This window comes from Zonotrichia leucophrys, chromosome 18 (genome assembly GCF_028769735.1).
Source record: "Zonotrichia leucophrys gambelii isolate GWCS_2022_RI chromosome 18, RI_Zleu_2.0, whole genome shotgun sequence".
In the NCBI taxonomy this organism is placed as follows: Eukaryota; Metazoa; Chordata; class Aves; order Passeriformes; family Passerellidae; genus Zonotrichia; species Zonotrichia leucophrys.
The window spans coordinates 2,895,595-2,911,094 of NC_088187.1; the positions used below are offsets into that span (position 1 = coordinate 2,895,595).

At 46.2% G+C, this 15,500-nt stretch overlaps 1 protein-coding gene across 6 annotated transcripts in view; it reads left to right on the forward strand.

Annotated features, from left to right (window-relative positions):
- Positions 1 to 13,951, forward strand: part of UNK (unk zinc finger) — a 45,511-nt gene extending 31,560 nt beyond the window's left edge. For 3 of the 6 annotated variants that reach the window (XM_064728853.1, XM_064728854.1, XM_064728859.1), the window contains 7 exons: positions 1,816 to 1,884; positions 2,534 to 2,708; positions 3,842 to 3,943; positions 5,411 to 5,599; positions 8,372 to 8,553; positions 9,062 to 9,319; positions 9,653 to 13,951. In XM_064728853.1, the coding sequence (XP_064584923.1) occupies positions 1,816 to 1,884; positions 2,534 to 2,708; positions 3,842 to 3,943; positions 5,411 to 5,599; positions 8,372 to 8,553; positions 9,062 to 9,319; positions 9,653 to 9,808 (1,131 nt within the window). In that variant the 3' untranslated portion in view covers positions 9,809 to 13,951. The remainder of the gene's footprint in view (positions 1 to 1,815; positions 1,885 to 2,533; positions 2,709 to 3,841; positions 3,944 to 5,410; positions 5,600 to 8,371; positions 8,554 to 9,061; positions 9,320 to 9,652) is intronic. The other 3 variants (XM_064728855.1, XM_064728858.1, XM_064728857.1) reach the window with 3 other exon arrangements.
- The last annotated feature ends 1,549 nt before the right edge of the window (positions 13,952 to 15,500 follow it).

The window sequence follows — 15,500 nt, forward strand, 5'->3', positions numbered from 1 at the left end:
TAGGTTTGTTCCATGCTGGTCAGAAAACATTTAGTTTCACTCAATTTATGTCCCTTGTTCTCTTCCCTGACTGCAACAGAGGGAGCTGGAGAATTTCAGCCTCTCCTTTGAATGTCTGTCTCAATGTGTGCCCTTTCTAATGTTATTCAGAGCTAAAGGAGACTGCCTTAGTGGTGACATTTTGTTTGCTCTATTTTTCCCTTGTGTTGTGTGAATTCCAGCTATTGGGAGTTGGGGCTGACTTGGAAATGTCTTCACTTTTCTCCTCCTTAAAGGAAAAAAAAAAAGCACTTCCAGTAAGACTTCACTGCAGCAGAGGCAGCTCCCAGGCTGGCAGGAAGGCTCTCGGTGGGGGCACGGCTGCCTGTGTGCCCTCCCCTCGCTGCTGCTGACGTGTGAGATGGCACATTTGGTGTTCAGAGTGTCAGACAGGGCAGGGCTGGGCTGGCTGATGCAGCAGCAGCCTTATCAGACACTCACAGAGGCACTCAGAGAGCAGAGCCAGCCCATCGTGGGCTCCTGTGTTGTGAACGTGCTCAGGGAGGTGTGAGAGAACACTGCAGGAGCACCTTGTGTCCATCTCCCTGCCTGTCTGGCAGGCTGTGAGCTCTCTGGCTGCCCACAGGCATAGAGCTGAGCAGAGAAAATGATTTAATGAAGTAAAAGCAAGGGAGGAATTCCTGCTCTGCTCTTTTGCCTGTCTGATTACGTCACCCCTCCCCAGCACTCATTTATCTTTGGCATGAGATTGTTCAGCCAGGAAGCCAAGGGCTGTCACTTAGCTCAGGGTGGTGCCTCATGCACATCATGCCTCAGTTTCCTGCAGAGATGGATTTGGGATAGAAAGCAGGCTTGCTTTATGGCTGGGACACGTCTGTGTTTCACACTGAGGGGTTGGGGAGTGAGTGAACAGGCAGGGCTGACTCCCAGCACTTTTTTGCTGCCTCTGTGTGCCCAGAGGGTGGGATTGATCTCCTGTGCCATGTCACAGCATGGGAGAAAGGGAGCAAGGCCTGCAGACAGACTGACAGGCTCCTGAGGCCACTTCCCAGCTGAATCCCAGCAGAACTGACTGATGTTGCAAGGCAAGAGAGTTGATATCCATAAAGATATAATGCTGAAAGCACCTTAAGCTGAGTTTTTAGCCTGGATAGTGGGATTCTAAATTGGCATTCATGCAGTTTTGCAATTCCAGACAGCCTTGGCCTCACTTATGTTTTCTAACTTTGAGCTCTTATGTTAATGGATGAGGGGAGGATTTTTTGTAAAGTTAGTTTGATGATGTTGCTTTGAAAATTGGTTAGTTATCACTGTGTTTTACTCCCAGTCCTAGCTGGGAGCTGGAAAGGTTTGAGGGAAAACATAATCTACATACTTTTATTTTCCCCAAACTGAAAAATATTTGCATAATTGAACAATGCAGTGTGCCTCCCACCATTTCTGGCCCTTTCTGGGTGTTAGATGCAGTAAGGGTGATGAGTTAGTTATAGCAAGGCAAAATAATTTGGTTTTGATCGTGGTTCTTAGGATGTGCTTTGTGCTAGCAGGGGTCTTACAGCAGCATTAAAGGCAAATGTCACTGTGACAAGTCTCTGCATAACTCTGGGGGTGATGCCTTGCTATACAGAAAGCAAACAACTTGGAATGTTTCCAGTTTGCTGTGCTTTTCCTCTCCCCTAATTCTGCAGTGCCTTGGGCAGCCCAAGAGAGGGGTGGACTGTGTTTCCCATGGCCTCTCCAAAGCCAGCAGCCAGCCATTTGTAATTTTGCTAAATAATCTCTCTGCTTATCATTTGTTTTGTTTCTTTACTGCAGCAAGCAAAAATGAAGTCCCATTCCCTGGAACACAGGAGCCAGGAGCAACCTTTGTTACAGCCCAAACAGGTATGGAATTCAGGGCTTCCAGCACCACAGAGAAATCTGTGGATCCAGACAGCTCTGCAGGGAGTAAATAACAGTCCAGACACCATTAGGGATGCTCAGCTGGAGGGATTACTTTATGAAGATGGGATGATTTGCTGGAGGTGTTATTTGGGAGTAGTTAGACCTGAGTGAATTCAGGGTAGATTCATAGGGCTGGACTGTGCAGGAGAGTCTTCAAATTACAGAAAATTGAGCTGGGATGGATCTCTGGAGTCATCTAAGTTCAAGGATTTGGCAAAGGGAATTTAATATCAGGTTCTAAGTCGTGTGCTGAACTAAGTCTGAGTGAGTGATTGTGTGGCCCATGGCTGTGATTGCATGCAACCTGTGGGTCACAGGAGTTAATTCTGGGGCAGCCTGAGAGATGTTTAGAGCACTGGGGAGGGGAGGGGGGCCACAGAATGGAGAACAGTCGACAGAAATTAAAGAAAAGCTGTTAATCTCTCCCCACCCCCAGCCCAGTGGCAGCAGTAGCCATCTGTCAGGTTGGAAGCAGGCAGGAAACAGGTTTGCTGCTGGCATTTGCCTCCTTCCTGCACGTTTCCGAAGGGCTTGTTCTAGAAAGATGTTTTATTTCCTACCTCTTTTGCTTTCCACACTCTTGTTGCAGGACATCCTGGGCATTCTCCCAGTGGGGAGCCCACTGACATCCAGCATCTCCTCTAGCATCACCTCCAGTCTGGCTGCAACCCCCCCGAGCCCCGCCGGCACCAGCAGCATCCCAGGCATGAATGCCAATGCCCTTCCCTTCTACCCAACCAGTGACACCGTTGAGTCTGTCATAGGTAACTTTGCCTTTTTCACTTCTGAGAGTTTAGGGCTTCCTCAGCCATGGATCTCCAGGAATGAGGCTTGGAGTAACCTGGGTGTTGCAGTGACCTCCAGATTTCCGTGTCTGTCAGTGCTGGCAGATTGCTGGAGCTTGTTCTGTGACTGTGACACGTCTGATGTTCCCTGCAGGTCATTTGGGATGAAATTCACCCACGGGACCAACTGAAGGCCTCTGAGCCACTCACTCAGAATGTCACATGGTGTAAAAGGGCCTTAGCTTTAGCTTTGTCAAAGTGACAAAGAGGTCTTGGACTAGGCAGGAAATCACAGGGGCATTTTCCACAGTTACAACCCCTCAGTTCTAAATGAGAATTTTATAGCCAGAGCTACCACCAGGGAGATTGTAAGGACTTTGCCCTTTGTAGAGTGTAGGACAGAGGCTGTAAGAGAAAGGAAAACAGGAGAGTCCAGAGAGTGGAGTCACTCTTAGATAGGCACAGGCTTTTTGGTCACCTGTTTTTCTTCTTCCTTTTTTTTCTTTTTTTTTTCCTTTTTTTAATTAAATGTGACGTTTCTGAGGTGATCTCACTAATTTGTTAAAAATAATAATAGAAATGAGTGGGCATGTGTGGGATGGAATTATATTGATCATCATTAGTGATGAGGCATGTTCAAATAGATATAACAGTTTCAGGCATTAATAAGCTTTATTTTACCCAATATGAGAACCTCAGAGATGTTTTTTAAGTGTTCCCTTCTCCTGGTATTTCTTTTCCAAGTGGCTTTTCAGGAAAGCAGGGACAGAGCACAAACCAGACCCAGACATGCCATAAGGCAGTGTTCCTGTACATAAGGGATAGACTTAAAAGAGCAGTTTGGGGAAGACTTATGGGATCTGCTGTTAATTAATCAGATTTTTGTTTTCATATACCCTTTGAGAATACTTAAGACAAAAAGAAACAGGTCAGGTTCAAGAACCTGAACTGAAAAGCTGCCCATGACACTTCTGCCAAACCAGAACAGGATGGAGAGTAGGGCCCTGAGAGGTAGCAAGCACAGGCTCCTCTGCATGTAGGCTCTTTGGGCCATCCTATCTCTTGAAGTTGTTGGTCCTTTATAACATAATTGGTACCTCTGTGTCTGGCAGAGTCTGCCTTGGATGACCTGGACCTGAATGAATTCGGAGTGGCTGCCCTGGAGAAGACATTTGACAGCAGCACAGTGCCCCACACGAGTGGCATCATGATAGGTACATGAAAGCAACAGAGCTTTCTTTATCTTCTGCCAAGCAGTGTTGCCCAGTCACCTCAGTGGAGCCAGCCCAACCAAGCTCTAAAACCAGTCCCAAAATGACATTGGTTAAAACAGCAATTACAACAAACTCTGGCAACCCCTGAGCATCTTTGAAGTGAGAGCTTGCCCTTACTGACTAGCAGAGCTGAGCTGTTGCCATTGGGCCCAGCTGTCTTGGGGATGTTTCTTGAGACTGAATGGGACTTGCCTGATTTTTTTTTTCCTTTTTTTGTCCTTTTTTTCCTTTTTTTTTTCCTTTTTTTTTTTTCTTTTTTTGAATGTGTAAGTGGACTCCAGAAAGCATCTAATGCATTTCAAATCAGGCTAAATTATAACAATTTGCATCTTAAGCAGAAAACTCTCCCTAGCTGTAACAGGAAACTCACTGACCTGGTAATGCCATCCATCTGTCAGAGTGTCATCATGGTCTGCTGATTTGGTTCCTGTAATGTCTGTCTCATTTTGATACATGGAGGGAGGCTAAGGCCTCTTCTACCTGTCTCTGATGGGTGTCCAGGGAAAAAAGAAACATCTCATAACTGTTTTGGAAGTGGTTGTAGTTTCTGGCTGCCCTTGCTGTGTAAAGCAGTTGTTTGAACAGGAGCTAATTGGTTGTCTGAAGGTTTCCAAGGGAACTGCACTGCCTGGAGCTGTATTGAGGTAGGAAAGGACCTGTGGAAAGAAAATTACTTCCACTTCCCTGGCAAAGATTGGAGCCTGTTGGAGGTTTACTGTCCCTGGCTGCTGCTGCTCCCCCCTGCAGTGCCTTAGGGATCCTCCCCTTCTCCCTCTCTTCACATCAGGCCTGGGTGATACCTGGTGATCTTCTAAGGAGGGACATAGATGAGGAGAGAGCAGGGCTGAGATCTCCCTAAATCTGTGAGTGGCAGGCACAACAACCTCTGGTGGAAGGTGATGTCCTTTGTGGTTAGGCTTTTGTTTATTTGGGGTTTTTTATTACTGATAGATCCAGGCACTCAGGTATGTGTAACTACAGCTAGTCACTGGTTTTTAGTGTTGAGATCATGGTGGTCTTCTCACTACAGGTTGTTTGGAAGTATAAAGGCAGAGGCACATGTTTTAGAAGTGAATTTTTCGTGACAAAGTATTTCACTAGATACCAAATTCATCTTCTCTAGACTGCCAGGGACCGAGCTCTGCTCAGAAAACCTTTTGTTCCTTTGGCCACTGAAAGAGTAATCCATTGAATTGTGGAGGGTCTTAACCTATGTGGGTCATGGGATGGCAGCTTCAGTGCTCCTCTGAAAGGCTGAGAGGGGAATGAAACCTCAGGAGAAGTGGAGGGAATCCCGAGGGGCTCAGGGAGGAGAAAGGGAACCTGACACCTCCTGCTCTGAACTCCTGCCTGTGTCCACACCTCATGGTCATACATAGCCATCCTCTCTGTGTGTTCTTTGTCCAGGTGGGAGTTTGCTGCAAAGTTCTGCTCCTGTAAATATCCCCGGGTCCCTTGGAAGCTCTGCCTCCTTTCACTCCGCCTCTCCTTCTCCACCGGTCAGCCTCTCATCGCATTTCCTCCATCAGCCCCAGGGACACTTAAGCCAGTCAGAAAACACTTTCCTGGGGACATCAGCTTCTCATGGATCATTAGGTAAATGCACAGTGTGTGTGTCCCATGTACATGCCTGTCTGTGCCATGTAAGTATTTTCTTTTCAGTTGGCTTTAATTTCAATGTGTTATTTCACTGCTGCCATGGATCTCTTCTTCCCATGAGAACAGCAATGGGACTAGAAGCTGTTTCACCAAAAGTCAGCTAATGCCTCATGAACAAGGAAGCAATTCCCTCTATTTCCCTTGTTTCTAGGCTGGGAAAGAGGGGCAGATAGGTTAATTGCCTTGCTTTGATGATTCCTTTCAGGGAAAACAGCTCTGCCTTTTCCAGCGCCAGCAAAGTGGTGCTTGGCTGAGATTTCATATAAAACTCAGAGCTGGGTGCTCAGCTCAGCTTAGCTTAGTTTAGGTAGGGATTGCAGTTTGCCCTTGGTACTGCTTGTGGGCCAGATTGGCTTCTGGGAGCTCCAGAGCAGGCCTGGGCCCCTGGAACTTTTCCTCCTGTTTGACACTGCACCAGTTCTGCAGTGTGGACTTTCCAAAAAGTGTTTCAGTTTTGTCCCCTTTGCTCCTTCCCCTCCTCAAGGGTGTTTCTCCTGCATGAGAGACTGAAGGAAGAGAAATTACTTTGGAGCTTCAGCTGTATCAGGAAGAACAGGGAATTTAGCAGACAAATCTATATGTCTGTTTTATTATCAAGACATGGGATTACCTTGAGAAATAAAACTGTTTGGCCTCCAGGCTACAGGGACACCAGTTCAGCTCATTTCTGTTTGTAACAGTAAATATTAATTCTCTCTATTGATGCTAGACATAAATGCCTCTTAAAATCTGAGATACACTTTCATCTTTAATATTCAGCTTAACCTAATAAAATTATTACATGCTTGTGTAAGCTATTTCTGCATGCACTTATCTGTGTAACTGCATCCCTTGTTTGCACAGCCCAAGCCCATGCTTCCATGCTTGCCATTGCTGCTTGTTAGGCTTTAACAGCTTTTACAATTACTGTAATAAAAGACATCAGAGGCCATCTCTGCTCTTAATTAGGTTGAGGCTGGCTGTTTGTCCCAGTTTTTGTAAGGAAAAGAAAAATTGCTGTTTCAGAAGAAATTAGTTATGTTTATCTTGACTGTATATTTATATAAATAAAAAGCCAGAAATTGCAGGAAATTCACAAATGCATTTAAATAATTTATTTATAAAAGGTATTTTTCCATAAACACAACAAATCCTTTGCTGGGGTTTTGAGAAGATATTTAAATAGTATCTTAGCAGTTAGCAGTCATCTGTTCCATTTAACTTAGTGAGTGCACATAACATGTCAAGTGTGTAGTTATCACTTATTTGTATTGAAATTAAGTTAAAAATACCTAGTTCTGGGCTGGTTTCCACTGTGCTAGGTGCAAAATGTGCAGAGAAGGCTTTTCTGCCCAAATGTGAAATGAGAACAGCAGATGGAAAGAGGGAGTTAAAACAAATTACAAGATCAGCCTGGTCAGCACTGTGGCAGAATTTGTGGCTTGCCAGCATTCTGCTTAATGCTGGATTCCCATTCAAGAAAACTGAGGTTTGAAAAATAAAATGTGAGTTGGGATTCCATTAAAGCTTCTTGCTTTCATCTGAGCACCCTTCAGAGCAGCTGAAATGGATCTGTGGTAAGTGGCCTGAGCCAGCAAAGATCCCTTGCTGCTCTGCTGAATGAGTTCATGTGCCTAAGCCCTTGGAGAAGACAATTTTGTCACTATTTGTGTCTTGGCTGGGAAGTCAGTGGTGCTGGGATAGCCCTCAGTGAGAGCCTGTTGATCCAGGGTTCACTGCAGGCACAGTTTAGCTGCTGTGAGATCAGAATTATCGACTGCAGCTCGATTTAGGAATATTCCCAGCCATTGGTGAGCACACTGCATGAAAATGGCTCCAACATCAAACTGGAGCAAACTGTGTGGGTGAGAGTCCACACTCTGTCTCAATATTACCTTTTCCTGCTAGTTTTCTCCTGAGTGCAAAGTGTGGATATCTACCTTAAGTGAAAGTTATGGAAAGAGTACTGGACTCTGGAAAAATAGCCAGTTTTGTCTACAACTGATTTGCTATTCCTTTGTCTTCTAAGCCTTGAATTTCTTCCTGAAAAGAGAGTTTATTTGAACAAGCTAAAGTAGGGAAATGGCTGATTAGTTTTCTTTGATGCTGCTCACTAGCTCAGTGCTAGAACTCTGCAGAGGATGAAGCAGAATCAGATACTATTGTCTCTACTTGTTTATAAACAGGATTTTCCAGTTCTGTTCCTTGTGTATGGAAACAGTAATGACTTGGAGCATTTTTGTGACACTGTTTGGAAGTGAAGCTCCTTTTCCCAGCCCCACACTGAGGAGACAAAAGCAGAAGTTTCTTAGGGTGTAGGGTGGGAGGAAGCACCACCTGGGCTCTGTGAACCAGCTCTGGTGGCTGTGCTGCACTGAAAATTGGGAGGTAGAAGCAGGTCAGGGGTTCCCCTGAAAGAAGGGGCATTCAAGCTGACAGCTCTGCTGTAAAAGTGCTGCTTCTGAAAACAGCCTGATTGATTCAAGAGTTGCCTCCACTCAGTGTCATGGTTCCTCCCTGCATCACTAAAAATGAGGCTTAATGGTGTGAAATTTCCCTATAAAGTCCCTCTATGATGGACTCTGGGTGCAGGGAGATGAAACTAATTCTTAAGATGAACTTTTTATCCTATTTGCACATTTATGAATCCTGGATTTCACAGGGTTAGGGAGGAAATGGGGAAATTGCCAGCACCTGTGACATAACCCTCTCTATTTCCCTGTGAAACAGGTTTAAATGGGATGAACAGCAGCATATGGGAACACTTTGCTTCGGGGAGTTTTTCGCCCAGTACCTCACCTGCATTTCTGTCAGGTCCAGGTGCTGCGGAGATGGCACGGCTGCGACAGGAACTGGATGAGGCCAACGGCACAATAAAGCAGTGGGAAGAGTCTTGGAAACAAGCCAAGCAGGTACTTGGGCAAATCCTGGGATTAGGGAGTGTAAAGGAGTGGAGGGTGTCAGCCTTTCAACAGGCTCGCCCGGGACATGGAGGTGATGGACAGAGCTGTAGGCTTTACAGGTTCTCAGCATTCTTTCCTCTCCCTTGGAAATCACCAAATTGCTTGGCCTGGTGTGTTCAGGTGCTGGAATTGCAAGGCCAGATGTCACAACAGATGCCCTGAAGTGTTGGACAGTCTCTCAGACCTTTGATCCCAATAATTTATCAGTATGCAGAGTTCATCCCCTGAATGCTGTGAGCCAGATGAGTAGAGCCACAGCCCAAGCAGATGGGATATGTGGAATGAGCAGTGCCTTGAAGTAAGGCTCCAAACGTGTTTCAGAATTTGGGAACAGGCCAGATTGGTCAGAACTGGTGTGGGGAGTGTATGGAAATTGATAGTTTTGCCTGGATTTCTCTTTGGAGACAGACCAAGTTTTCAGACTGCTTCTTTTACCCTCTTTGGTTGGGACTTGCAGGCTTGTGATGCTTGGAAAAAGGAGGCAGAGGAAGCAAATGATCGCGCCAACACAGCTAACATGGAATGTGAACTGGCCCGGGAGCAGAGGGAAGCCTTGGAGCTGCAAGTGAAGAAACTGCAGGAGGAGCTGGAGAGGATCCACACCGGGCAGGACCCGCAGTTCCTGCGCTCCTTCTCTGACCTGGAGACGCTCTCGCTCTCGTCGCTCTACACCCTGCAGAAACAGCTGCGGGCAAACCTGGAGAAAGTGGACAAGGTGAGTGCCAGGGCCTGGCAGGGCAGGGCTCTGCTCCTACAGGTCACAGCTTTTCCCCTTTTCTCTATTAGACACAGAAATCAGAAGCCTGATTCCAGGTAGATGTAGTCAGAGTGAGCTCTAGCTGGCTCACAGGAAGATAACTCCATCTTCTTTGTGCCTGAAGTACAGAGCGTAAATCAATCAAAGCTGCTCTGCTGATCCTAATGGTCCTGAAAGGCATCGTGCTGTGCTGCTTCCCTTTTGCTTGAGGAGATGAGCAGGGCAGAGAGCTGCAAGGCCTCCCTGCCCTGTGTGTGACACTGACGCTGTGCCCTGTCCCCTCTCTTGCAGGCAGTATTTCAGATGCAGTCAGTGAAATGCCTTAAGTGTCAGGAGGAGAACCGGGTGGTGCTGCCGTGCCAACACGCGGTGCTGTGCGAGACGTGCGCTGAGGAGGGCGAGTGCCCCATCTGCCACCCCAACAGGCCCCACTCTCTGCAGTCGTGACCTTCCAGGGACACTCCTGAGCATATCCTAGAGAACTTTTTAACTTTATACATACGTACATATATATGTATGTGTATATATATATATGTATATATGTGTGTGCATGGGCGTGGCTGTGCACCTGTAGGGACGTGCACACACACGCACATGCACACATGAAAACAGAAAATTAGTTGCAGAGCACTTTTTAATATTTTACATCCCGTATCTAAACTGCCCCTCACCCGTGCCCCACTAATTCTAACTCTTGATGAACTTTGAGAGCTGTTTTTAATACAGATCAAAGGGCCATTTGCAAAGAGTCTGTGTTTCTCCTCTTTTCTATTTAGGTGATAACAAATTTTTGACTATTTCCAGAAGGACTTAGAGTGGGCAAGAGGGGCTTCCACGTGCTTTCCAGAGGAAGAGTTGAGATCACGGGGCGGATCGAGGTGGTTTGAAATGACTTGCTCATGCCTTCGGTCCCCCTGCTCTTTCACTGACCCAGCTTGGTTAAAGCCGTCCCCCCTGATGGGAGCTCTGCCAGGCTCCTGCCTGGAGAGCCTCACACTGCCCATCTCTGAATGTGCAGGAACTTTGTCTGGCATTTCATCAGCAAAGTTCACTTTTTAAATTTTTTTACACTCTTTGTATATTTGTATGAAAAGAAGAAAAGAGGGAAAAAAAAAAATTTCTATTGGACCTAGAGCAAGCCAAGCCCCAAAATTCAGTGACCAGTGTTCACTGCTGATGCAGCCAACATGTTCCAGGTCTGAGCAGCCTTAGAAGTATTGCCCTTGGGTGAGCCAAAGCCCTTTATGAAGGAAATTTGGATGCAGAGGTCAGTTCTCTCCAGGCACCCCTTTGTCTGGTGGCTGTTTAGAGACTTTTTACTGTTTCAGACCAGATTAGTTTTGTTTTAGCCACAGGGACCTGATTCGTAGTCACTGCTGAAGTGCATGAACCAATTCCAGGTAGGCTGAGGACATTTTTGTTGCCTGTGTCAGCAGCTCAGGGGTGGTTTGTGGATTGCTGGCTCCAGAAACCCTGGTGCTGGAGATGTGTGGTGACAGAAATAGTCCAGCAGGACAGAGAAATGCCACCAGCTCAGACCTGCCCAGCAGCTGAGCTTTCCTGTGACTTTCCTTACCAGCATGTCCATTGGATTTTTACATCAGGTGGATTGCAGTAACCTGCTGGGATCTCAACCAATAGGCCACTCAGTTGACTAAACATTTTTATTTTGCACAGGGATGCTCCTGTGCTGCCCCTCCACGACCTGGAAAAGCACTGGAACCTCCAGCAGCCCACTATTGTAGGAAAACTGAATTTTTACCAGAGCCTCTCAGAAAGCTTCATATTTAATACAAACACATAATTAGGTTTGTTTCCATAATTCCACCTTTCCTCTCCATGGAAGGGGTTAATATGCATTCCCAGATGATCTCTTAAGTGCAGCTCTGTGTAGTTCTTTTTTATGTTTTCCCATTAACTTGTTTTTGGGTTTTTTGGTAAAAATGCTTTTTTTCCATGTGTATTTTATTGTAACTAGCATCAGGTTTTTTAATTTTTTTAATGGAGAGACACTGTTGAGTGACTATTGTGGCTATGTTGTTTGGTTATAGCCTTTGAATGTCTGTGCCATGGGGCAGCACATCTGCCTTGGTCTGATCTTAAAGAAAGACCTTTTATTAAAATACATGAACATTTCTCTTTTTTTTAGGAAAAATAAAAAATAAAAAAAAAAATTTAAAGTGGGAGGGGAGGAGGAGGAAAAAGCCCAATTAAGAAAAAAAAATTTACTAAAAAGTTTTTTTTTTTTTTGTAACTAACTTAAATCATAGGAAATAAACTCTTGAATCAGATCTTTAATATTTATAAGCAGCAGAGCTGATCAGCCTGTTTTTGGCTATGGTTTGTAACACTTTTTATGAGCGTGGGGGTTTCTCTGCTCCTCTGCCTCCCCAGGGGCTGCTCAGGGGTGATGCTGCCTTTTGCCAACCCTCTTTTTCCAGATGTGTCCAGCAGCAGCTCTGTGATTCCAGCAGGGAATCCCTCCCCGTGGAGCTTGTCCCCTGAGGGCAGCCTGGGCTGTCTCTGGGACAGTCACAGGGTGATGCAGGACTTGGGGGGGGTTTAGGGCAAAGAGCTCTTTGCCCCCACTTTCCCTGGGTTACAAGGAAAAATTCCAGGCCAGAGAAAATGTGTTTTTCCCTTTTGAGTAAAACAGTTTCTCTGTTTTAAAACTTATACTGAAGGACCAAAGAATTCAGAATTTCACCTGTTTTGTGGCCCTTAAATTTGAACTTTCCATTGCCACACTGCACTCATGGCAGAGCAGCCTGAAGGAATTAGCACTAGACCCTTCCCTTGCCCCCACCCCATCCTCTCTCAGCACTCTCTTTGCACAAGCACATAGACTTTCTCACTTTTCTCTGGTTCTTGAAGAAACACTTCCTAAATTTAGGTTTCTATCAATTTGTTTGCTGCTTTAAAAAAACAGGAGAGGAATATTGAAATGTGAATTTATTTTCTTAAGCATCAGATGGAAAAGAGAACTTCATCTTTGCATATTTTTAGAATGTTCTGGTGGGCCATTTAAAGACAATTTCCGAACCAAATGAGGTGGGAGCAGGGGGAAGGAGCAGCATTCCTGACCCACTCCAGCAGTTGTTGCTGCCTGCTCCGTGCAGGAAGGACAAACCATAATCACAGCACTGCAGTTGAGGCTTTAGAGTCTGTGATCAGCTTTTGTATGGTGTAAAAAGAGCTGAAATAAACCTGGTGCTAATAAGTGCAGCCCCTGTCACGTACTGTCAGGCTTCCTTCTGAAGCAGGAACTCCCTTTCCAGGACACACAGTAACACAGCAGAGCTGAGGGGGCTTCACAACAAAAGTGGGGTCCACAGGGTTCCTTGGGGAGCAGCCCAGCTGAACAGCCCTGACCATGGCTGGCTCCTGCCTCCTCACACAGACTCCTGAGTGGATAATGACATTTTCCTCCCCAAATTTTTGGGAGCTTCAGAAGAGCTGACCTTGGTGATTAATTGGGCAGGTCAGACACTTCTGAGTTGAGAGCCGGGGGAAGGAGTTGTGGCTGTGTTGTGAAACCACAGCATCCTAAAGGTCAATAAACTTTTACATTATTATGGAAAACCAACCTAGAAGCAGCTGGCTTGGGACAACACTAGCCTGGGTAGATCCAGAGCAACAAGCAGGGTCAGAGCTGTAGGTGAGAGGCAGGAGGTGAAGGATTTTAGGCTGCCAGGACCACTTGGAGCTCCTCTCTGGCCTTAGGTGCCGTAGCCACGTGCCTGCAGTGGCACAGGAGGGACCCAGGAAAGGTCTCAGAGCTGGAGCACATTTCCTAAAGCCGATCCCACCCCTGGGGGTCCCTGCAGCTGATCCCTGCTGAAGGGTTTTACACTTTTGTACATCTCTGAAGCTGAACCTGAGCCACTGGCAAGGCTTGTGCAGCTGAGACAATGAAGAGAATTCCTTACCCTGGGAGGAAGCCCTTAACACTGAATGGACTCAGTCACCCCTTGCTGTTCCCCCAGCCTCTGAACCTCCTCTCTTCCTCCTTTTCCCCTATCTGAGAAGGAAGAATATTACCAGTGTTTTCCTCCAGAGTTATTATAATCCTTGGAGTGATGGCCAACAGCAAACTAGATGTTACTGATGTAAAACCTAGTATTTTAAAGGTGAAGTATTCCTGCAAAGTAGTGACTGCATTGGAGAGATTTCTGGGGCTTCCCCACTCTGTAGCTTCCAATGTTAAAACAAAATAAATACAGTATACATTTTAAAAAAATAATAATAATACACACTGCAGTATTTCTGGTGGCAATTCTTGCCCAGTCCCTTCCCTGCTTTCCCCAGGAGGAAGGGCACTGGGCAGAGGCGCCCCTAGTCCGTGTAGAAGTTGGCAGAATGGTGATCAGTGGTGTAAAACGTGTTGTTGATTCCATGTATAGAACTGTGATTTCAGCTGTCGTTCTCTCGTACTCTGTAAATATGTGTTTTGGCTGTCGGAAACCTGGTTTAGACTCTTTTCTTGGCAGAGTGAATTTGCATGTGGGGCTGGAAAGAACTCAATCTGTGTCACAGTTTCCAAGGGCAGGATGGATTTTTTTTTTTTTTTAGACGACAATAAATTTTTATTTTTTTGCTAAGAAAAAAAAATACAAACTGAAGCGGTGTGTGCGTGTGTGTGTGTGCCCAGGTGGATGTGCAGCCCTGGGCTCTGCTCTGGGCCCTGGGAGGGTGGAGAAATCTGGGATTTGGAGCCCTCAGAACAACAGATCCGGGGCCAATTTTCACACAACCAAGAATAATTTCTCTCTGAGCTCCCTTCCCTTTTCATGGTGTTGAAATTCACTTTCCTGGTGGAGGTGTGGTGAAAGAGAGGGAACATCAATGCAATGTGGTTAAGGTGGGGCAGAGACCTCTTTGGAAGTGGCAAATCCAAACATTTCTCACCCACATTTTTGGTCTGGACATGGATTTATGTCCTGGAAGAGCCAGGCTGTGCAGAGGTGAGCTGTGCCTGCACAGTGGATGCAGTGTTTTGTGTTTTGGCACCCAGAAGAACACACCTGGCCTGTGGATCCAAGAATTACCTGTTAATTAATTTGGTCTAATTAATGCTTCAAAGATGCATCAACCACTTCCCATTAGTCCAACCACAACAATAATCTGAGTGGGCCCATTTGTATTGCAGATTATTGGTAGCACAATAAAATCAGTAGATCTAAGTGCCAGCCCCTTCCCTCTTGTGTTCTGGCCATCTGCCTGTGTGAGGTTCTTCACCAGGATTAGGAGGTTGATGATGGAGATTTCTTCCTCTTTGTCATGCTTGCATTTGCTAGGAGCTGGTTTTGTGTGCTTCAAGCTTTATTTTTTAATGTTTGGGCTGTTCTCCTGCTCCATGGGGTTAGTTGTGCTCTGACTGATTAAGGTTTATTAGTCTTTCTCTAAAAGATGGGATTTCTTTTGGGGTGGGAGAAGAGCCACACCACTGCCTGTAGCTGAGCAAAAATTCAGCTAAAACACCTTGAATAATAGTTAATAGCTTGTTGTGCAAACAACCTCAGAAGAGAGGTCAGCCTGTGCCACCTGCTCCCTGGGACACACCTGGCTGGTGGCAGCCCAGGGCAAGGTGGGATTTTTTAAAAATAGCCAAAAATTAGTTCAGACCATATTCAAAGGTCCAGCCTCGTGGAGTAAACCTCATAATAAAGCATGAGGTGGCTGCCAGCAGGTGCCAGCCCCAGATGGGTGCTGGACCCAGCTGAATGACACCCCAGACAGCATCCCCACAATCCCAGCCCCAGCTCTGGAATATTATTTCTCTGCACTAAAACCTAAGCCAGCAAATGGCTTCCTTGAGAGCCCGCAGTGCCTTAATCCCTCCTGCTGTGGGCTCTGTCACACAGATACCAAAGGAGCTTTTTCCTTTTCCCACCCCCACATCCAGGATTTGACCTGAGCTGACCCAGAGGCTGCTCTGCCCACCAGGGAGCAGCTGGTGCTCAGGCACCCGGGAGGGGAGGGGGATGCTTTTAATTCCCTGTGCCTGGCAGCTCCCAGGGACCTGCTGCAGCTCAAACACGGCCACCTTCATGCAGGGGGTGGGGGTAGAGGGAGCTCCAGGTGTATAATTAGTAATAATTGCAGGGAAAACAAGCTCCAAAAAACCCAACAAATTGTT